This window comes from Helicoverpa armigera, chromosome 3, assembly GCF_030705265.1.
Source record: "Helicoverpa armigera isolate CAAS_96S chromosome 3, ASM3070526v1, whole genome shotgun sequence".
Classification (NCBI taxonomy): domain Eukaryota; kingdom Metazoa; phylum Arthropoda; class Insecta; order Lepidoptera; family Noctuidae; genus Helicoverpa; species Helicoverpa armigera.
This window is the reverse complement of record NC_087122.1, coordinates 1391077-1414684: the sequence shown is the minus strand read 5'-3', so window position 1 is coordinate 1414684 and position 23608 is coordinate 1391077. Positions and strand designations below refer to the sequence as shown.

The window sequence follows — 23608 nt, the reverse complement described above, 5'->3', positions numbered from 1 at the left end:
TTTTTTTACGTCTTTTAGTTATACTCGGTCATCTTTACTTCATGTAGCTGAATAGCTTATTATCTTTATCATTTAGGCTCGTTTTCTAAATCATATTTGACGCACAATTTCTTCATGTAATGGAATACATCTAACGAGTGACGTACATAGAGCTATCGTTTTCAGAAGAAACAAACATGAAGTTAGCCAATTGTCAACCCGCTGAGTACCGAAGTTTTACCGCGACATTTTCGCGCGGAAAGCCGGGCGTTATCGAGCCGTGAAAAGCTGAAAAGTAACATGTAAATTCCAGGATTACAACAATTGTATAGTTTTTACGATTATTTAGTGAATGTAGTCTTATATGTGACCAAAATACAGTGGAATCCGTGATAAATGTGTTGAAAGTTCTTACTTCATATCTGGTACATGTACAAAGTACGTTTTGTGAAATTTGGATTAATTTGTGAATGACCAGGTATGTTATGGGCTCATATTCCATTTGTTAATGATATGGCACATCTTCCACAATAAACTACTTGTAAAGAAATCATAAGCTTGTAGGCATAATTAGGTTATAAACCTTTGGTGGGCGATAAGCCAAGCCAATTATACTGTCAACGGTTATGTCGAATTAGAAGGATTTATTTCCTTTTTAATCGTTATATTTTAATGATATACTAGTAAAGTGATCTTATTGTATCGTTCACATGCTATTTTTATCAATTTCCATAAGTGGATGTGCCGAGAAACCCAAGCTTGCGACGTGTCTAATGGCGCTGACGGAAGAATTTCGCGCGCGATTGTGACGGATTCGTGGCATTTTTTACCGCAGCTGATTCATGTATTTCTATAGTTTTACCATCTCAAATTGAAGCTTATGTATTCTAGTGAATGTAAAATGCTATAATTTGCGAATTTCTGGTGATTTACCACCCTAAAACAGCCTCTGAAAAAAAAACTCCCGCCAATCAGCAGGGGGCACGCTGCGGGATTCACCGCCTACAAAGGGTGTTTTACGGCGAAATATTTTATAATAACTATGTATATTCTATTCTAGAGAGCTCGTTATTAAAATAGAATGCATACGTTTTACGATAAATTTGGAATTATGCCCTCAATTACGGTTGTCAAGTGACATAACCCTATTTACAAGTTGAACATGACATGCGGTAATTTTAGGCCACTAAAACCAAGTTTTGACGATCGATAACAGTGTGGTCGTCAAATATACTAATTCATGGTTTTGTTGTAGGCTGCGGAGATAGAGTGCCAGTTGATTTATTCCAACTACAATGGCACAAACTGGGTAAGTACAGTGTTGTTGCTCCTACACCTCATACTGACCTTGATGATAGGGGTTTGTTTACTTACGGTCTGCCACTGTTATTTGCAGTTCCTCCTGTGAAGCCAGTGAAAAACGTTTGACCTTGAAAAGGAAAAGAAATTCCACAGACGATGAGGTCTGTATCATTTTGTTATTCCTAATTCTTGTTGATGAAACTGTAAGGGTTAACTTACCTTCTTCTGTTTACCTTCTTATTGTAGTTAGAGAATATGCCACCGATGAAGATCTCATCGGTATTAGAAGAGGAACTGAATGACCAGCCAGCACACAATGTAGTAGTGGAATCCTCATCATGTTCCAGTGATGATGAGAGCTCACAATATGGTCCTGTGGACCAGCCAGCAAGCAATTACACAGACATTGACTACAACCCTGATAGTTTTCTAAGCCCACCGAGTATATCTGACCTTCCTAATTGTGTGCTGAGCCCTTTAGAGAATGTGGCTAGAGGCGAGTCCACTCCACACTCCAACAAGAGGCCCAGGTTTGTATCTGTTTACTTTTACATAACTCAACACATTCCAAACTCGATAATGAGTCTCAGCTATTCATGCCAATATTAATTTGCAATTCAATCAGATCATGAGAAACTGTGTACTCTAAAATTGCCATCATTTGCTGTATACAAAATTCTGACACATTTACCTTACTATGATGTTAAATTGGAACAAATATCTACTCAGTTATCAAAAGAGCTGAGTCGCAAAATTTTGCTTACAACTTGACCTCCATAAAGTGATAGTGTGTACACATGTATGTGCATAATAAATAGATTATTACAACATATTGCAGTGTCTCTTAAAATGACCTTCAGATCTGTGTGTAGGTAAGCATTTGCTGAGTTAATGATTTTATTTCAGCACCAGTAAGATAACATGCCCAACACTGCCCAAACGGAAGTGCCCACTGCCTGGCCTGTCCTGGGCGGATCCAGCAGATGTGTGGAATGGCATGTGTGAATGTGATGTCAGATCTAGTAATAAGAAGAACCCCAACATGTTTGACAATCACCCTAATCTACAACCTAGGATGAGAGCTATTCTATTGGACTGGCTGAATGAGGTAAGCAACATCATCCATGAATAATTTTTAAATAATTACAAGAACGAAAAACCATTTTGTCACTTTGAGTGGGTTATAAATAGAATAGGCATTTGTGAATTTAGTGCCAAGCACTTGATATTTTTGAAGTAATCTTATTGGGACTTTGGGGGACTCTTTTCAAACTAGATATTAATGAGAATACCAGCCATGTTTTTATGCAGTTTTAATCTATATCTAGACTAGAGATAGACTGCTGATTAGCATATGATTGTAATAATAATATGCATAAAAACTGCTTGAGAGAGTATTTGGCTAATGGCACACTATAAAAACGTCAGTGTGGTTAAATGTATTTTAAACCCTCCTCTTATTTCCATGCGGCATTACAGAGTTTTATGAACAGGTCAAGGTAAGAAATCTTTTTTAATTACAGAAATATATGAAAGTAATGTAATATTGAGGTCACTGACCCTTTTTTGCTGTGTTCATTGACCTCTTAGCCAACGCGTTTACAAGTCGCCGTCTTCAGGGCTTACCCCCTTTATTTATGCTTTTAATGGTTTTAGTGTTTATATGATTAAAAAGTGCTAGATTTAACTGGGTGTTACAAGGTCGTCAACTCATCTGTAAACCACCGGATGAGATGTCGATAAGGGTCAGTGACCTCAGGCTATTGGGCAGACGATTAGTCAAATGTTCATCGTACTTCTGCAGTCATATAGTACGAGTCATTGCGCGATATTTTCAGGCTTTGCAAATTCTTTATTAATAGACTATCAGACGAGCTGTGACCTTCACCGGAAATATTGCAACTAGTTTAACGGACTTCGTATCCCGAACTACAATAATACAATGGCCGACGTGAATGAATCAAACCGTCTTTTCGGAATTTCATTTCTAAACTCGCAGTTTAGGTATCTTATTAGCTTCATGTCTATTCGTTAAAGTAACGACAACTTATTTGAATGATTGCGTATTGTTTCCCCATACTCGGGACTTGAACGTAACACTTAGCGCAAAGCTTTGCTTCTTTTTAGATAAGAAGCGTAGTATTTATGTGCCAGTTCAGTGCAGGTACTAATTTAATTTGTTGTGAAAGTGGGACACTCCTATTGTACGCATGTATATGATAAGGATTCAAAGATTAAATACGTCTTATATGAAATTCGTAAACATATTGATGCAGTGTGCATTGGTCAGCATGGCTGATTTCTCTTCATCCTATCGGCTTTCCCGCGTTTTTGCAAAACCGTTGTGACCTCTTTAGCTATCGCTCGATCGATTCCTTTATTGATGGTATCGCTTGTTTCTCTTTTAAGTTTCATGGAATAGGGCTACTTGGTTAGTAGAGTCCGATTTAATCCCAAGAGGATATTTCTTTGGAATTACGAGTATGCATTGCAATAAATTTAAATAACCGTCACAATTGATGGTGTCGAATGAAACGTCCGGCCTTCCCTGGGTCGTGGGCATGGGCAGCTTTACTTCCTTAGCTTTTGATACTTACTGATATTACAAAAGAAGCTCTACCCCGCACTTTCCCATGCCCTAAATAACGTAATCTCATCAAGGGCAAGTATGTTTTTGGTTTTAATCAATGAATCACAAGAGGTATTTACCAAATTGTGATAAAACCACGATAAATACTAATTGGATATTGGTCTAAATAAATTGATTGTGGGAAAAATTCTCGAGGTGGGATACAAAACATCGCTATATTGAGTTTCCATTTATTCGTGTAGATTCATATCAGCAGGAAAGAGTTTATAAAAATCATTTTTAAAATCCTGTCCTCAAAATGCAATCCACAACGGAAACAGCACGAATTGTAACTGACAAAAATGTATACAAGATTACGATTAGGGCAAATAGACACTATTTACGATTATTTCAAGAGACGAACGTATTCGCGGATATAAAACCTCGTGTGCACGTTAATTCGCGAAGTAAGGCTATTTAATTGAGTACTCGTGTTAAAAGTTTGCTCAACTTAAGATATTTGACATGTAAGCACGGATCGATTCGGCACTGTAGGCACATAACGGTTTATTTAACTTTGTGGTAACTTAGTTTTTTGTGGGCGTCGCGTCTGCCTCTAATACTCTTCACGTGCATATTTCAGACGGGTTTTCCTCAATCGTATGCGCTAATAGTATCGTATTATCATCTCGTATCCTTGCATATCCGGTGTTGGTATATGCATAACATAATATGACGTCATTCGTTCAAAAGATATCTAGGAGCTATAAATAAATGTACAAGGACGTAAAGATCCGTTTATTTGAAATATTTGAAAGCTTTTGATTTGGATTTGGCGACAAAAACAATTTATCCCATTCAGTGGCTGTCTACCGGAGTTCTTAGAATAATGCGCAAGTTTTTTGTATCGATAACTGAACGGTTCAAGTCATTCGTACTTTTTTAGGAGTTAAGTACCGAACGTGTGCGGGTCTCCGTTTATTGATTTGAACGCGTCCCGATAACATTTATTTCGTTATACAGTTACAAAACAAGATGTAAACAAATAAGATAACAATTTGTTTACTATAAGGGTTGCGAAAACTAATTGTGGGTTGGAAGATATTGGCCCACCATATCATAAGAACTATGTACCTATATATTTGTTCGTCGGCGATGGGGCCTCAATATCAGCTAAGTACACGTTGTCAAAGGACAATTAATTCATTCAAATACACACAAAGCTTCACGGAGATGTTACATTTAATTGTAGAGGCACGGACGAAGCTAAGAGGACAATTTACCTAATTTATCTTAGCCGAAATTAATCTCGCGATAGCCATTAAGACGTCCGGGACAGACAACCTTAGAGAGCGACAATGACAGATGGACACAATAACCCTTATGATAGTTACAGAGTTAATTTGTAACGTGAAATAATATAGCGCTTTCATATCCTATTCGAACTTTGTTACCCGTATAATTCTAATTAGGAGTTATCAGAAATAACTATAGCATGTTGTTGCTGGTTAAAAATACACGAAAATGCATATTCTGGAAATCAAATGAATATCATATTTGAATCATATACAATCCTACTATTTTACAATCCTTTACGACTTCTATATAAGCGCCCAAATAATACCCAAGCTCTAGGAATAAGAATAATTGAAGCATTGCTCTATGTTGAATCTTTCTTTCCCCAGGTATGTGAAGTATACAAACTGCATAGAGAAACATTTCATCTCACAGTGGACTATGTGGACAGATACCTATCTAACACCGAAGACGTGCAAAAAGGCCGACTGCAGCTCATAGGTACTTACATATCCAGTACCTATAACAAAACACTATCAAGTAGGGCCTCTGTCATAGACATGAGTTATCAAAACCTTTCCTTCCAGGTATCACATGTCTGTTCATAGCGGCAAAAGTCGAAGAAGTGTACCCACCCAAAATAGGCGAGTTCGCGTACGTGACCGACGGCGCGTGCACTACAGACGAAATACTCCTGGAGGAACTGCTCATCCTCAAGATATTATCGTGGAGCATCACGCCTATCACCATCAACAGTTGGTTAAACGTATACATGCAGTTGCACAGTGAAGGCAGGAGTGCTAAACGCAGGTTGCTCGGCGAGAGTGACGCCGGCACCAATGCGCTTCGTGGTTACACATTCGTGTTCCCTCAGTATTCGTCGCTAGACTTTGTGATATGTGGACAGTTGATAGACTTGGCAGTGCTACATGTGGATGTGAATCTGTTCCCGTACAGTGCGGTGGCGGCGGCGGCTATCGCGCACGTGTTCGACAAAGAAGTCGCCCTCAGGGTATCAGGTACGTTCAACACCTGTGACTATTCTGTTGATTATATTATGTACCCTATTAGGAAGGTCATGAGGCGTTACGCAAATAGCAGTATTTTTGCGACGCGTGGGTCGCGTGCGATTCGGCAATTTGTCACTTGTATAAATATAATATTATTATCAATGTCACACCTTTAAAACAAACAATAGATTGGAACATTACGGTGCTCTGTCGCCGTAACTCTATAAATTCGCATTCTTTGTGACTGACAGGCATTCCCCTGATATTCAAATGTTTTAGCGCACTCTGCAATGATCAGTTCTGGTCCCTTACTTATATAATGCTGGCATCTGTAACTTGACATTACAGCAAATGTTCTCGGTGAGAGAAAGTCTCTTGATCATCTCTTGGGAAGAGTGTTTTGATGATGTAATGTGTGTGCAGGCTACAGCTGGGAAGCCCTTTCCCCGGTGGTGTCGTGGCTGGAGGCGGCGGCGCGGGTGGTGCGGGCGGCGGGCGCGGTGTGCGTGGTGCGGGGGGGGGACGGCGAGTTCGTGCAGCGCGGCGGCGGGCTCGACCTCATCTGTCCCGACGTCAACCTCGACGAGAGCCACCGCATACAGTCGCACAACGTCACCCTCGATATGTTTGTGAGTACCACCCTGTTTTGTCATGATTCTCCCAAAATATAAAATACTCAACTTGTGAGATTAAGTTCTGGCAACAAATTGAGTTGTAACTCAACGTAGCATTTTTATTGAATCCACATTTGATATCATCTTCATGATCAATTTCAAATGACTCTAAAGAGTTCTAGTTCAGTCTTTTAAATATATACTTGACTTCATATCTCCACAATTCTTACAGGATAAAGTCTACCAGCTGATGTCTGAGCAGTCATCAACACAAACAGACACGTTAGCATCAACGTCTCAGGACACCGAGCACATCTACCCGCCGACGCCGCCGGCCTCGGACCACAAGAGCCCTAAGACGCCGAGCAGTAAGACCCCCTCCACACGCGCACTGTCGCCGCCGCCCGACCGACGCCTCTCCACCGAGTGACTGCACGTTATATTAACGTCTGGTTACACTTTATGTTCTCATACTGAAGCCTAAGCTCACCGACCGTTTTCTTAAAACAACTGAAGAACGTATAAATTCATAGTGAACAGTTGTTTTAAGAAAAATTGAGGTTTATGTTGTCGGTGAACTTGGCCTAAGCAGTTGGTTTTAATACTCTATTAATTTGGTACAATCTGACGTAAAGTTCGGCTGAGTGGCTAAATTTTATATCTGTACTGTTGTTTTTATTGAAGTTTTTGTTACATCAATGTAATGTTGCATTACTGTAAGCTGAAATGTATTCTAACTCTGAAGATAATTTGAGTTTTGGTTTAGGTATAAGAAGTACATGTTTTCAAACGTACATATTTGCTGTTGTTACAATATTGTAAAATAGAACTTAATATAAAATTCATACTCAAGACATACAAAAATCACTTTTGCTTGATGATACACTAATTTTCATTACCATTACTCTCAAAGTGACTAGATTACACAATGAATGCTAATATAACACAAATCGCATATAAGTACATTATTGAGTAAGTAGATAAAACATTAATAAAGTTTATCTATTATACTTAACTGTCATCACATTGTCGACCACCAAGAATATAGGTCACGGAGTTTATTCAACCACATCAATGGATTATGTACCGAGTATTATGTATCAGTTAAAAATGGTATCTCTCAATTGAGCTTTTAGTTTTGACTAATGATGATGGGAGAATATTAACGTGTGTGTGTTTGTTAGCAGCTTATTAACATCACTGGGCACTAATAAAGCGTTTGGATTGTGCATGACGCTAACACTTCAGTTGAGAAGACACCATTACATTTCAAAGTACCTCAACAAAATACAGCTAAATCCCCTTAGAGAAATTGATCAGCAAAACTCATTTGAATAGTTCAAGTTTTATGGTGCATATCTTTCCTTGGTGGTTCTGAACGAACTGGTATTTTAATAAGTACATATGTTATTATTTAAGTCATCGTAAAAAAATAAAAAGGCTGCATAAAATAGTATTGGAATATATTGAACAATCTTTCTGACATTTTTGTGATATGAAATTATACCATTTAACTTTATATTCCAGTACGATTTTAACTAGCTAGAAAAAAAATGTTGCTTGTACAACAAAAAGTGTAAATAATATATTGTTCCTACTTATGAAAATTAATAATATATCAATGGTTTCTACATAACACTGGCGGTAGGCCGGTTGATGCTGCTTAAACATTCCATACAATTTATGTTGTCACTAACACCATGTTTAAGTAGAGATAGTCCACCGTATTATTTTTAATGCAATCATCATATTGTAAAATAAGGTTGTGTCATCTTAACTAACGTCTACCTTCTCTCTGGTCGCTCTTGTGTCAACACGAAGCGGCAATCCTTACAAATGTGGATCAAATCTTGATAAATATGCCACAACAAGATATTGATGTGGATGCATCATATAATATTTTATGTACATAAAAACATAAATGCACTGTAATTAATCATTTTTTAATCAATACTATTTTCAGTAACTTGTATCTAAGTAGTTAGTTCACCTCTCTTTGCCTTTAATCGCACAACATTTTTTTACGCGTTTTTTTATTTTATAAAGTTGCCGTTCGATCGTGCATTACACGAGTTACCAAACAATCATTTTCTCTTTTATATTCTGAGTTTATTCTTGAGTAAATCAAATGTCAATAATTAATTTATATGATAATCTTTTTGTTTAATAAACTGCTACCACTGCTTGCTAGTAAATTAGATGTATGCTTAATCCTTGATTTTCTCGACATTTTGTATATAAATTGATGAATATTATAATTTATTTCTAATTGATGATAATTGAACGGAATCGTTCACGAGACTGATAACTAGAGCTTTGAGTCAACTGATGTTAAATTATATTGAATTCTTGTTAATGTTAGTGAAAATATCTTGCGCGGCTTATTTTAACCAAAGACTGGGACGTGTTAAGAGAAAAAAAAAACCATTAATTTTCCTATTTTTTTGTTGGATTCGGCATACTTAGAAATATCAAATGAACTGAATGCATGAACTTTTATAGCTTGACATCAATCAATAATTATATTTTTGTGCATGTAATAGTGTTGAGTGACATTTCTAAGTATATCGAAAGAAACACTAAAATAAGTGTACTGATGTTGGCATTAGATTACACCAACGTGAATACTTATGAAAACAAATAAGCTGCTTTTGTTTTGAATTTCTTAAGTTGTTTTACACTATTATTTTTTAAAAATCTCACGATCTGTAATGTGGGTTCACTTGCTTAAAGTTTCCCTTTTCGCCAAATAAACCGAACAATGCATAAAATTATTATTGTTTAATTATTTGTCGCAGGCCGCGTACTAAGATATAATAATTTGTTTGTAAAGAATGAAATGCTAGAACTGGCATAATATAATATCTTTTAAAGTTATGGTAGAATAAATCACAGGTTATCTGTGTTTCGATGTTTCCAAAGTCTCAAGTAACGATTTAATTGATGCAGTTAAATCTCCAGTACATTGGACGTGTGTATTCTCAAAACTAAGACTGTCCGCTGTTGTCTAACGGAATCTTTCTACTTCACTCGACGACTATTATTTATATATAGAATATGTAATATTAATCTGTTGTACAAATCGTATTCACCATATTTTATCGATTTATTATATATTTTTTTAATATTAACGTTGTACAGTGTACCTAACTCCAATAGAACCGGGTATTGTTTGTTTTAGTAAAATTCATGTAGACATAAGTTGAACGATTACGCTTATCCACAGGCGACGCTGGCCTTATAAATAAGACTTAGATTTGTTACTTTATATTAAAATAATTTAAAATTATATTCTTAATAGGAAATGATAAGAATTGTTAGCTGTAAGTTATTTTTATATCAATTTATGGAAGTTCATATGAAAGGTACCTAAATGTAAATGAAAGGACAATATTGTATCCCGGAGTTCAGAGCATGTGATCTCACGTCATGGATAATAAAGTAAATCGGATGTCTTTGTGCAATAACTGCATCGATCACATTATTGTATGTACAGTCAGTTCACGGCGACATAGTATTAAATAAATGGTTTTGATTATTTATTTGAAAATGTTTTTATTTTAAAATCACTTTGTGCCAACATTATTTTCACTTAAAAGTTAAAAATAATACAATTATTAATAAAAACAAGTCGCGATGTAACACGTAGCATCGCGACAGTACCTGAGGTTGCATTTGGTAACATATAATAACAATCACATGATAATAGAATCTCCTTTTGAATACGTATAAAAATGCTTACGTACTACGGCCTTGGGTCCGCCATTCTGGAACAAAACATCGATTTTAAAATATTATTACAAAAAATAACCTGCCTGATACAGCTCTAGGATAACACTACGGTTTGATAGATCGGCAATGAGTAACAGATATGTGGTATATCGAGCACGATAGTGGCCTCGTATGTCATCTCATCTCATCTCCCGAACCTTTTCCAAACTATGTCGGGGTCGGCTTCCAGTCTAAACGAATCCAATAAAACCCGCAATCGAAATAGAATAGACACGCAGCCAAAATGTGGAGTACTCGGTTGTCAAAATAAAGTACATATACAAAAAAAAACCCACTAACTTCATATAGCACCAAGCTTTTGTATAGCAACCAGACAATTGTGTTTCAGAGTTTGTTCCACCACTTGTTCTCAGCAAAAACACATAGGAAGTGGTGAAGGGGGCTGTCTTTTGTAAATTTGACCTTCAAAGAGTGCAGTTTTTGAACTGGCTTTTTATATTTTTTATCATATGTAAGAATAAGACGGGTATAACTTACAGATGTATGCTAATCTTTGGTCCGGCAGTAACGGAGGAGGCGTCTTGCGGCGTGAGGAACACGAACTGGCGCCGAGTGTTCTTCATCGCGTGGTTTATCAGCAGCGTCAACACTACCTTTCTGTTCACGTTATCCTGGGAGATAAGGGCTTGTTTAGTATTTCTGCACAGATGTAATATGTGTATATCTACTCATATTTGAGTAGTCTACCTACATGACTGTCGATAGCGAATTTGGTATCCTGCAGATTCAAGTTGACTCGTTGAAGAAATTATTGACATAATAAAAATGGCGTGAGCTGTGACAGTAATAAATCAGAAAGGCCCTTGGCCAATCGTTAGGGTCAATTCCCACTGAAAGAGCAGCGGCCGGCAGCGGCCGTAAGAGCACGGACAATGTAAGAGCGCGGCCCGCCGCGCTCCCGTTCAATCACTTGCATTTACGGCCGCTGCTCTTTCAGTGGGGATTGACCCTTACGGGTAACCCAAAGTAATACTTAAGAACCAGTCTTATAATAATCTATTCATGTTTCTGGCTTTTAAAAATCAGATATCTATTTAGACTGGAAAGAATGAAACTTAGGCAGATATTTACATGGCAGGAGTTCCAGAAGAATCAAAGATGAGTTTCAGCAAAATTCTGACAATGCTTCCCTACTTCAAAGAACAAGGCAGTAACAAGTGGAACATACCATAAAAACATCAAACTCGTCCATAAAACAGAAGGGTATCTCGACGCAGTCCCACAGCGCCATGATGAAGGCGACGGTGGAGTATGAGCGCTCGCCGCCGGACAGCGACAAGGTGGTGTTGGCTCGGCGCTCTTCCGAGGTCTCGCGCGCCGTGCAGAGCACCTCCAGCGTGCCGCGCACGTGGTCCATCTCCATGCGACCCTAGGGGAACAAGAACATACATATATTCACATATGAGATAAAATACGATAACAGAAAAAAATGCTCAGCATAAATCGTGTGTTCGAAACGTGTCCTTTATTGAAACGTTATAAGTGTATGCAAAAAAAGGAATCTAAGTCTAAAACATTGATAAAATAATATCTTACCGAGTAGTTTCTGAGTAAGAGTATAGACTGGAAGCTTTGCTGCACGTATCGCGCCACAGTTGTCTGCACTTCGTGACAGATCTGCAGGTGCTTGGCGGCTGTGCTCGTCATCTGTCAACAACGTTGCAGATATAAGTATCACATCGTTTATTGCATTCCATAATGTGCATTAGGTGGAAAATATAAAATGATTGACACAATTATGGACCCTGATGGGCACAGCAAAATAGTTAGAAGATAGGAAGGCTTTTAATGTAAGGTAGTACCTATATTATAAGCTTAGTTTTTATAGCTTTATTTTAGTGTATAATGTATTAAGTATTAAAAATTTTGTTTATACATAAGTATATAGATAACATAAGTAGCGAACACTACGGGCAGTCGATTAAAAAATAAGTTATGCATATAAAACACAATATCGATATAGCAATATCATTTAAAACTTTTTGAAAATTAGTGACTAAAAGACGCGGCACAAACATACACTTTTAGCTGATGTAGAGCCACGTGAAAATCCCTTTTTATGAAGTCAACTTTCAAAACAACAAGCATCTAACCTGTACTAATATTATAAATCTGAACAGTTAGATAATTTGCTTGAACGCGCTAATCTCAGGGAGTACTGGTCCGATTTGAACAATTCTTTCAGTGTAAGACAGCCCATTTATCGAGGAAGGTGGATTTGTGCAGAAGTTCCCACGGGTGATACCGCTGTCAGAAGCTAGTTAATCATATACCTATTAAACTATACAGACAGAATTCTGTTGCTGGGGAGTTTGTTCCACCACTTCTTCTTCCCAGCAAAAACACATAGGAAGTGGTGAAGGGCGGGCGTTTTGGGGGCTGTCTTTTGTAGATTTGACGTTCAAAAAGTGCTGATTTTCAGCCTACTTTGAATAAATGACTTTTGATTTTGATTTATTATACTTACAGAGTGAATAAGATCCTTGAGCTTCTCCAGAGAGCGCTTGGTGCGTCTGTACTTGCGCTCGACGTGCAGCAGCCGCTCCGTCACCTCGGCCTCCGTCAGCCCGTCGCTGCGGATCGAGCTTAGCTTCAACTGGATCTTCTTTAGCTCGTTCGTTACTATGGCTTTGTCCCTGGGGAGGTATACTTATTTTTACGAGGTCGAAGGATTTGAGACATGCCTAGGGGTTGGTAGGTGGTTAAACTTGCAGTTCATACGATAAGAGAGATGAGGATAGAAAAAAACTTTCATGGAGGATGGTAGATTTCTTTATAGATCAAGATGCTTTTAATAGAATTTGTATTGGTTATAAACTAAATCTGTGTGATAGGCAAGAAATGGTTGATGTAAAATAGAGAACAGAGGTTGAACTCCCCAAATCAATTTTTCAAAGTAAGAGAAGTCGGAGAAAATCATAATTTTTGCAATAAGTCAAAGTGAAACATTTTTACTGACGAAACCCAATCTTGTTCCTTCTAAGTTTTTTGCATTCCAGGGTCAACGTAACTCTTTCAAACCTCAACCCTGGCTTATAAACCAAAATCTTCCCAATTTATCACAATATTTTCCACTCTATCTTACCTAGGATTTTCGACCCTCTGACAGAGTTTCTCAGCGGCCTCAATCTTCTGCACAATAACGCGTTGTTTGTCCTCAAGTATAGCCTGAACTTGCGTCAACTTGATATTGTCCTCTCGAAGGCGTTGTTCTTGAGTCTTACGTACCGTCACGCCTTGGTCCACTTTCATTTGCTCTTGGTCAATCTCTTCCTATGTAGGAGAAAAGGTGGAATAAAACATTGAGCTTAAAGGGGTCTACACACCAAAGCCGCTGACCCGGCGGCACAGCCCGGCGGCACGACTGCCGCGGCATGTGGTGTTCTAGTAATTGTCAAATACTCTATGAAAGCCGGCGGCATGATTGTACAAAATACGGCCGGCGGGTTGGGCCGCCGGGCTGTGCCGCCGGCATCAGCGGCTTTGGTGTGTAGACACCTTTATAGAGAAAAATAAGCCGGTTCACTAATTAACCGAAAAAAAATAAATAACCGAAGTAGTTTTATTCCATAGTAAGCAATAGTACAGCACAGAACCGTGGATTATCCTTGGGTACATTTAAACAGTATCTACGGGGATAATCGTCGGTTTTGTCACAATTTCATTAAAGTTCTCTCAAAAGGGCAGCGTGTTGGCTTCGGCCCCATGTTTGCCTTTCAAATATGTATTTAAAACTACGCAGCGGATTTATATGCGGTTTTTTTTTTAATAGACAAAGTTATTGAAAAGGAAGGTTTATTTTTAAATGTACAATAACATCCATTAAATAGTGGAGTTTTATTTTCTGTTGTCGTTAGTTAAATTATAATATACCTCTAGAGTATAGATATACTCACTCTCATACTCCTACAGCTAGTATTAAGTTCAGCGAGCTTGTGCTTGGTCTTCTTCATTCTAACGTCATGCTCGTCTAACGTCTGTCGGTACTGCGTCTCCTTGGTAGCCAGCTCTTCGACCTGACGCTGTAGAGTCTGCACCCTCTCTTTGCTTATGTTTAGCTCGTCCAACTGTTCATAATCATATTATTAAACTAACTTTAATTTGCTTTAACCTTCATCGTTAACTGGGATAATTATTTAACACTGAAAGAATTATCCAAATTGATTCTAATATATGTATTAGTGTGTTAAAATGAACTCTTGAGCTTTTGTAATATTAGAATAGATGGTAAAAAAAAAAACATTTGCAATATCTATTTTACCAAATCTCTTCTTGGCAGTTCAGTAGTCGGATATGTTTGGGACAAATATAAGTTTAAAATAAAATAAAAGTTACTAAAAAAAAGTAAAAGTTACGTCACTGCCTTTTTCTTCTCCCGGATTTAGACTAATCAGAGGTGGCAACCATAGCTACCGAACAAAATCGCATCGCAGTTTTGTGGGGGCCCTTAATTTCAAATTTCGAAGAGAAAGTTTGAAAAAAGAAAAAAAAATTGTAATGTATCTCACCAGCACAGCATGTTGCGGCTGCTGCTGCTGATTCAGCGCTTCAGCGGCCAGTCTCGCCGCCTTGTCCTTCTGGTGCTGTTCAGTGAGCAGCGCTTGCAGCGCTTTAGACGCCGCGCGCTCGATGTCCCGCGCTTCCTTCGCTTCTTGGTTCAGTTGTTCTGCCTTCGCTTCCAGAGATTGAAGTGTCGACTCCGCTTCTGATATCTCGGCTATCACTTGCCTGTTGTTTGTAAATTTATTTTTATGAATAGGAGGATAAAATTTTCCTATGTGTGTGAAAGTACATAAGTTTGTTACAGAAAAAATTCTGTTGGTAGTTTATAAAAAAGTGCTTATAAGGGGAATGAATATGCGCGGAAGGGCCAAAACACTACTTTATACGATAAAAAGAATTCGGTCCGGTTCAGTCCAGAAAAAAAACAACTTATCACTTAGTTACAAGTAATTTAAGTGGGCGCGGGTGGTACTCCGTGCAGTCCAGCGTCACTATCTCCAGCAGATGACAATATGACAAGATTGTGACTCACTTCTTCCTCTCAGCAGTGCTAAGGTGCAGGAAGCGACTCTTGCGGCCGGAGCCGCCGTAGCTGCGGTAGTTGGGCGCGGGGTGGTACTCCGTGCAGTCCAGCGTCACTATGTTCAGCAGATGACAACATGACAAGATTGTGACTCACTTCTTCCTCTCAGCAGTGCTAAGATGCAGGAAGCGACTCTTGCGGCCGGAGCCGCCGTAGCTGCGGTAGTTGGGCGCGGGGTGGTACTCCGTACAGTCCAGCGTCACTATGTTCAGCAGATGACAACATGACAAGATTGTGACTCACTTCTTCCTCTCAGCAGTGCTAAGATGCAGGAAGCGACTCTTGCGGCCGGAGCCGCCGTAGCTGCGGTAGTTGGGCGCGGGGTGGTACTCCGTACAGTCCAGCGTCACTATGTTCAGCAGATGACAACATGACAAGATTGTGACTCACTTCTTCCTCTCAGCAGTGCTAAGATGCAGGAAGCGACTCTTGCGGCCGGAGCCGCCGTAGCTGCGGTAGTTGGGCGCGGGGTGGTACTCCGTGCAGTCCAGCTTCACTATCTCCAGCAGATGACAACATGACAAGATTGTGACTCACTTCTTCCTCTCAGCAGTGCTAAGATGCAGGAAGCGACTCTTGCGGCCGGAGCCGCCGTAGCTGCGGTAGTTGGGCGCGGGGTGGTACTCCGTGCAGTCCAGCGTCACTATGTTCAGCAGATGACAACATGACAAGATTGTGACTCACTTCTTCCTCTCAGCAGTGCTAAGATGCAGGAAGCGACTCTTGCGGCCGGAGCCGCCGTAGCTGCGGTAGTTGGGCGCGGGATGGTACTCCGTGCAGTCCAGCGTCACTATCTTCAGCAGATTCTCTGGTACGTTCTCCTCGTTGTCCGATAGACGGATCGCGTCATCTGTACAAAAAGGTCTTATAACGAATTTGTTTTCAAACTGATATAAAGAAGAAGACAGGTGAATATATCTTTATTATAGAGGAGGATACGTCTGTCAAAAAAAATAAAGTTAGGTAAAGTTTTTTTTTTTCCAAAGCCACCGTCAGTCAAACTTCGTAGTAGTATATCGTTCATACCCACTGTAAGGAAGATGCATACACGAAGTTTCAACCTGTATAAAATAACCGAGTGAATTCACAAGGAATGCATTATTTATTATTAGTTATAGATAGTAGATAAATACTTTAGTTTTTAGTATAAATAATTTATATGTTAATTAAGGCGCATTTATCGCATTGGGGTAACCTGTAATGGTAAATGTATGTAGATAAATAAATAAATAAAACGTAAGTCTGGAGGTCGCTGGCTCTTGGGCTATCCAGCTGCATGCGGTAGACTGGGAGCTGAAACTGGGAAATGATCAGCTAAACTCACCATGTTCAGGAACAAGCAGCACCCTCTCCATAGCCGCGTTATCGATGAGGAAGTTAGCGACGACAGGGTCGGGCACGTCCAGCGAGTCCAGCGCGGACAGGAAGCCCGGCGCCCGCACGCGCCCGCGACGGACGTCGTGCATGCGGGGGAGAAACTTGCTGCATGTTACGCTAGGCTTCGGACCAGAACCGTATACCTGGGGAGAAAAGGGGGATTTGAAGTGAAACACATTTGAGTAGGAGTGTCAATGTGTGAACCATGAAATTTTCTGACACGGAAAATTAATATTTACTTAAAAACTGAATACCTGAATGTATGTCAAATGCCCGCACAACCCCAATTTACTTGTGACGTCATTGTTATTTTTATATACTCCAACTATATAAACTCCCTTATGTAGTTCACCTATATACTACCGTATGTACCCTATCAATATAGGGGGTATGTAGTAATAGATACTTATGTACAACCCCTATGTACACCCTTATATTTTCCCAATTATATAATCTCAAGTAATATGCTATAAAGGAGGGGGATCCTTTACGTAATCTACGATGAAACTGATAATGATGGCACTCACTTGGTTTATAATCTGGTTCAGCTTCCTGGAGTCTTCGGCATTGTTCACGCAGAACGTTTGAACATTCCCGCCGAGGATGTGTTCTAGGGCTCCGCCCCACTTCTTCTCCTTCACTTTCAGATAAGCCCCTGTTTAACAAATATGGTATAGATAGTAGTTTGGGAGATCCAAATTTGGTGACGGTTTTCAATATCAAACAAAGGTTTTGTTTTCATACATGTTTATAGACCTATTATAGGTTCTTATGGAACGTCAATAGCTAGGTTCCAAGGAGTGCGTCTTATGAAGAAGAGATGGTAAGAAACTCCACAGAACCTGTAAGAAACTCCCTATGGTGTTAAAACCTGCCATTTTCATATATGTTTTGTTATTGGCAGGTGCCATAGTTCCCATAGTTTCCCATACCTAATCCACTAACATCCCATCATAATAGCCCAAGCAGTTTTCATCAATTGTTTAGCAGAGAACCGGGGATTGTCCTTGGGTACATTTCTTTAGTGTATACGGGGATAATCGTTGGTTTTGTGTCACCATTTAATTACAAGTTGCCTCAAAAGGACTTCATAGGGTGTTGTCTTCGCCCCACGTTGGCCTTCCAAAAATCCGGGGGTCTGTTATTCCGTGGTCTGGTGGATACATACCGATAGGTCCCCTCGGCTTCTGCGAGAAGTGTCCCTTGTTGGCGGCGGCGGTGACGCGCTGGCAGAGCTCCACCATGTTGCTGCCGTACACCGCCAGCGAGTCATTGCCGCGGGACTCCAACTCACGCAGCTGTTGCTGCAGTTGCCCTGCGTACAACTGTCTTGTTAGCTCCAAGAACATACTTCGCTCGTGCATGTAGCTGGAGCAAGTTAACATGCACAAGTGACAAGAGCACGCGGGTGGGTATTTTGCTTTGGTACATGCGCAAGTCGCTGGACCTGCACGTTTTCAAAATGCATGTAACTTGCGCAAGTGCCATCTGCAAGCTACTTGCACCGTGTAGATGCACCCCAAGATAATAAAATCATGAAAGAAATGGTACATTTTATTTCGTCCCTTTTAATTATTACGGTGCAGCAAAATACAACCAATTATTTTTATAATTATTATAATATACACATGCCCGTTTTCACCAACAAATACGTAAATTTAAGAGCATTAACGTAAGAGCATTTAGGGAACATTTAATACGAATTTCGTTTTCACCAAAGTTTAAGTGTCCCTTATAACCTTTATTATTGGGGGAGCCCTTATTCTAAGTGACACTTAGTTAGGGAAACGATAAGAGATTGTTGGTGAACCTCTAAAAACTAACTTTGCTGTGCCCGACAGGGTCCATAATTGTTTCTTTTAATTTTACCCACCAGCCTGTACACATTATGAAATGCAATAAAGTTATTGAGTATTGAGTTTTGAAAACGGGCGTCAGCCTCCAAAAACATAGAGTGTGGTATACATACGCAGCGTGTCCCTGTGTCGCTGTTGCCGCTGCGCATGCGCGTCGGCCTGCGCCTGCGCGTGCGCCACGGCGTCCCGCGCCTGCGCCGCCTCGTGCTGCGCCGTGCCGTACCGCGCGCGAGCCGCCTCCGCTGCGGCTGTGGCACGGGCCGAGCGTTCTTCTAGCTGAGCGCGATTAGACTCAACTGCACCTGACCTAATGGTGGACACTGACACTTTAGTTGTGAAGTGGAGCTTTACTTAGAACCTCTAAGGGTCCGTTCACACAGACCGGCTCGGAGAGGAGAGCAAATTCTTAACACATTGAAAATCGAGTACTATCCACTCACCCAATATACTGTATCTCTCGCTCCAGGTCGGCGACCTTCCTCTTCTCCCGGTTGAGCGACTCGCTGTACTTGCCGGCGCTGTGCTGCGAGCCGCGCCAGGCCGCCTGCACGCTATTCACTTCGCTCTCTAACGCGCGTATCTCTTGCTCTAAAGCGGTTTTTTCTAGATTTTTCTGGTCTAGAATGTTTCGTAATTCGCTGGAAAAATGTAGGGCGTTATTTTTGGGATAAATACGAGGATTGAATGGATTATTTATCGTTAAAGCAACAACAAAGGTTTTGTTTCGAAAACAAGGTACAAAACTGTAGAGAAAACGTCACCTTAAGCCGATTTACTTACTCAATAGCACTGGTTTTGCTGCCATAATTCTGTTCCATTTTACTGAGCTTCTCCCTCAACTTGTCCATGTTAGCTTTCTGCCTGTCATACTCTTCTTGTATCTTCCCCGCTTCTAGCTCCAACTCAGAGATCTCGCTCCAGTAGTACTCGTTCTGGAGAGAAGTCTTAAGAGCTTTGATCTCGTCACGAGATCTCAATTGCTCGTGGCTCGCTTTCCACTTTTTGTACTCTTTTTCTAGGTCTGCACATGCCTGAAATAGATGATGATTTGAAGAGCTTGCTTTTTCGACAAGACCACCTAGTACTCAAGCATATTTGTTTGTTTCGGCCTTCCATTCTATTTCTATACATCTATCTTTCTTTAATTTAAACGGGTCAAATTCTTATTGTGAATTAGGTACTACTACTATATAACCAACTGAGGAACGATTAAACGAGGAAGTTATTAATTCTCTTAGGATGCAGCTGTATAAAACAAAGTAAAGGTAAATTATATGTATTAAAATAAGTGTGTTGTCAGAGAAACTTACATCATTTTTCCTGTTCCATATCGCAGTGGCTTTCTGACAATTTTCTATGGCTACATTATAATTATTTTCCGTCTGATCCAAGTTCGTCGCCTTACGGAACAGGGAGTACTTCTTCTTGGCATCAGAAGCATGGAAGCTTCTAGCATCATCCTGATTAAGTACTGAGATAGGGTTGTCAACTTGTATGTCATGTGCAAGGATTATTGAGTTTACTTCTTCGAATTTCGTTGAAACTACGTCACCTGAAACAATTCATCTTAGTGACCAGTTGTTTTCCTGTAGTGTCCAACAAGTCTCAAGAACTTCTTCTTGTAACAGGATAAAATATAACCTTTGTTACTCAGGGATAGTGTGGCTATCCAAAAGTGAAAGAATTTCTCAAATCGGTTCAGTCACTTTGGAGCCTTCAGGATAAAAATCAAAAATGTTTCCTCTTTACAGTATTAGTGTAGAAAAGTATAAATAAGTGAACAAGTGTTATTCAATAAATATTTGAAGATTTCTAGTTCTAGCTAGTCACTCAAATTTTGTTTACTGATAGCATTATCTAAATGCTAACTCAGTTCATTGATTGAGTCAAACCACTTGTATAATATATATTAAAATATGACATCATACAGGGCTATAACATTTAATAGGCAAGGATAGTGAATTCTATTGTTCTCAGTCACATAGACTAATTGAGGATAATAGCGACTTTACCATTTTATAAAAGGGTATGTCAGTGTGTCACCTTTAGATGACAAGTTTACTCTAGATTTAAGCCCTAAGTATAAGATTTTTTTTTGAAAACATTTTTGAAAAAGTTATCAGTCATCCCTCAGATGAGATAAGCTGGTTCCTGATTAACCAGCATCATCAAAATATGATTGAAAATGATTGCTGACAATATAATTGTGGATGTAACTCTCATCTTTCACATCAAAACTACTGAACTAATTCAATTTGACACGCAAGTAGTACTGAAAATGGATATAAATAGGCTATTTCTATCTATACGGATACTGGTGGACCAGCAGTGGCAAGAGCTAGTATCATAATAAGTTATTGTTGGGAAATAATGACAGTACATTCTTACTGCATGTAATAAAACTCCAAAAATAATATAACCAATTTGAAAAATTATTTCTTGATTATTTGATGATGATGATGATGACATCAGTGACATTGGTATTTTTTATCACCGGAAGACCTCTGGGATGAGCGAAAAACTTGCAAGTAATCTACATAATATTACAGAAAAAAAACTTATTTAGTATAAAGTATGTACTTTTATATCTATAAAACAATGTTCCAATATATCTTATCAAACATTGTTTTAAAACTTCAGGATATCCCTAGTTTTATGTTATTATTGCTAGGTATGCCTAAACATGTGACCTCATCTGGCCAGATAAATGGGAAGTTAAAAATAAATGTTCAATTTATCAGTCAGGAATTCCCAACCATAGACAATATTCAAGTAGGTATGTAGCAAAAAATGAGGTCATTGGCAATATTGGTTATGAATATAAAGCAGGAAAAGAGTGATTGCATAAGAATAGCTTGCCTGTGTACTAAAGACGAAATAGCCAAACACTATTAAAATAATACTAAGCGTACTGAAAGAAAGAAATTATTACAAACTTTCTTTACTTACCCGAAGCAGTCTTCACTTTATAACTAGAGCCGCCCGAAGCATTTATAGTCCTCACAATAGTTATGAAGTCACCATAAATATGATGCTTGTAAGATTTAGGGCTGCTGTTCTTGATTTTAATCTCTATTGTAGCGGAGTTGGCGCCCTTTTTTATGAATGCTGTAAAAGTAAACACCTTGATATAACACTTTGTTTCAAGAACTATTATAACATTAGCATAACATTTTAGTAAACAGCTATGGGGATAAAATATTCTTCACAGTTTCAGAGTCTTTTTGAACAAAGAGCTACGCATAATTGAATTATTTACAATAATAAACAGGTGTAGCACATGAGTTTGGTTTCACGTTTAGACTTGGAAGGAATAAGTTTTACTTACAATGTAGGTTACTTCCGCGGTTTGTAGCAGAGGCTCTGCCCCCTAAGCCGACTACTAACGCAGTTAGAATAGCACTTTTCCCGCTCCCGTTGCGGCCAACAATAAAATTTACATTTCTGTTGAAATTAACTTCCAAATTGTCATGGCAAAAGAAGTTACGAACGTGTATGCTGACAATTGAACCGTCTATATCCTCTTCAACTATGTCAGATTCCATTTTATTTTGTACTTTAATAACTTCGGAGCGCCAAAGTTCTCAGAAATCGTATCAACAAGTACATGTAACAACACAAGATTGACAAGTGTTTTCTACCAATCTATTTACTATACTCTATGGTTTTCTATATTTGACATTGACATTATAGAATAGAAGATCGTTGGTTTGTTTTTTTTTAAATGCGTACCAATGATGTTCAGTCATAATTTTGTTTTATAAATGTTTGAAAAGGTAAAATATTGTGATTCATTGCTTTCCCAGTTTTTACGAAGTATTATTTAATTTTTGAATTGCGTAAAAAAAAATATCAGTAGTTTTTTTCGGATGCAAGTGTTGTTAACTTGCTCATATTTCTACTTGTGGTAATATTTAGAAACTTTCAGATTCAATTAATCTCAGATATTAGGCGTTGTACCCATAAAAAATAAGGTATCATCGTATTAATTTTTTTATAGAAATATATAAGCTCTTCATTTTACATTCTTGGAAAAAATAATAATTCAGATTCATAATTTTTAGTAGAATAGAAAAATATAGTATAGTAACATTTTTAATAACGCCATCAAAGAGTAAAGTAATATATAGGGAAAAGAGAGCCCTCTTGCGTGATAATCATGCAAACCTATTTGTCAATGCGCCATCTCTCTCTAAATTGGCCCCGAACTACCTACATAGCTATAGCTATAAAAATATATATGCATCATATTCATAACATTTTCTATTAGGGTAAATAGCACCATGTAACTATAACATTGGTTATCGTTATAGTTACATTATGCTACTTACCCTAATAGAAAATGTCATCGTTAATATAGTAAAAGGTCGAAGGAAAACAAATAATTATTATGTATTATTACTTTTTATACGCGTGTACGCAGAATGCAAAAACCGCCATATTGATATTTTGTTATGATCGATGATCGGTTTTGTTAAGTTACTTGGAATACTGACACCAGGCCTTTTTAGATTAAAATTGATATTTGTGCTTTTTCAAACCGTATTTAATTTATTCGCCTATTTTATCTTTTTTTTAAGTGTCTAATATTTTCCTCATACTTTTCTCTAATTAATATTGCATAAATAATTTTATATTGACAAACAAAAACGATTATAGTGTAGTGCCATCTGTTGGTAATTTAAAGTATCTTTTAGATAGTAAATAGTTTCCGGGCCAAATAAAAG

General features: G+C 38.6%; 2 protein-coding genes across 4 annotated transcripts; one reads left to right on the top strand and one right to left on the bottom strand.

Moving 5' to 3' along the window:
- Window positions 1-178: 178 nt before the first annotated feature.
- LOC110381830 (G1/S-specific cyclin-E) lies at window positions 179-10312 on the top strand. Of its 3 annotated transcripts, none has more exons than XM_021342238.3 (9): window positions 179-457; window positions 1235-1288; window positions 1376-1442; window positions 1528-1811; window positions 2188-2389; window positions 5536-5647; window positions 5734-6165; window positions 6580-6785; window positions 7003-10312. In XM_021342238.3, exons 2-9 carry the CDS (start codon window positions 1275-1277, stop codon window positions 7198-7200), a joined length of 1515 nt encoding a protein of 504 aa, XP_021197913.3. In that variant the 5' UTR covers window positions 179-457; window positions 1235-1274; the 3' UTR covers window positions 7201-10312. The 3 variants fall into 3 exon arrangements, with proteins under 3 accessions (XP_021197913.3, XP_021197914.3, XP_021197915.3); XM_021342239.3 differs by lacking the exon at window positions 179-457 and adding an exon at window positions 571-823; XM_021342240.3 differs by lacking the exon at window positions 179-457 and adding an exon at window positions 846-1151.
- Smc6 (Structural maintenance of chromosomes 6) lies at window positions 10300-22530 on the bottom strand. Its single transcript, XM_064042897.1, has 20 exons — window positions 22210-22530; window positions 21831-21989; window positions 20192-20433; window positions 19662-19912; window positions 19322-19519; window positions 18995-19188; window positions 18194-18340; window positions 17553-17680; window positions 16973-17168; window positions 16332-16498; window positions 16039-16148; window positions 15598-15729; window positions 15071-15290; window positions 14459-14629; window positions 13648-13835; window positions 13030-13198; window positions 12099-12209; window positions 11731-11931; window positions 11040-11173; window positions 10300-10537 (listed from the first exon to the last, which is right to left on the bottom strand). Exons 1-20 carry the CDS (start codon window positions 22424-22426, stop codon window positions 10516-10518), a joined length of 3357 nt encoding a protein of 1118 aa, XP_063898967.1. The 5' UTR covers window positions 22427-22530; the 3' UTR covers window positions 10300-10515.
- Window positions 22531-23608: the final 1078 nt, after the last annotated feature.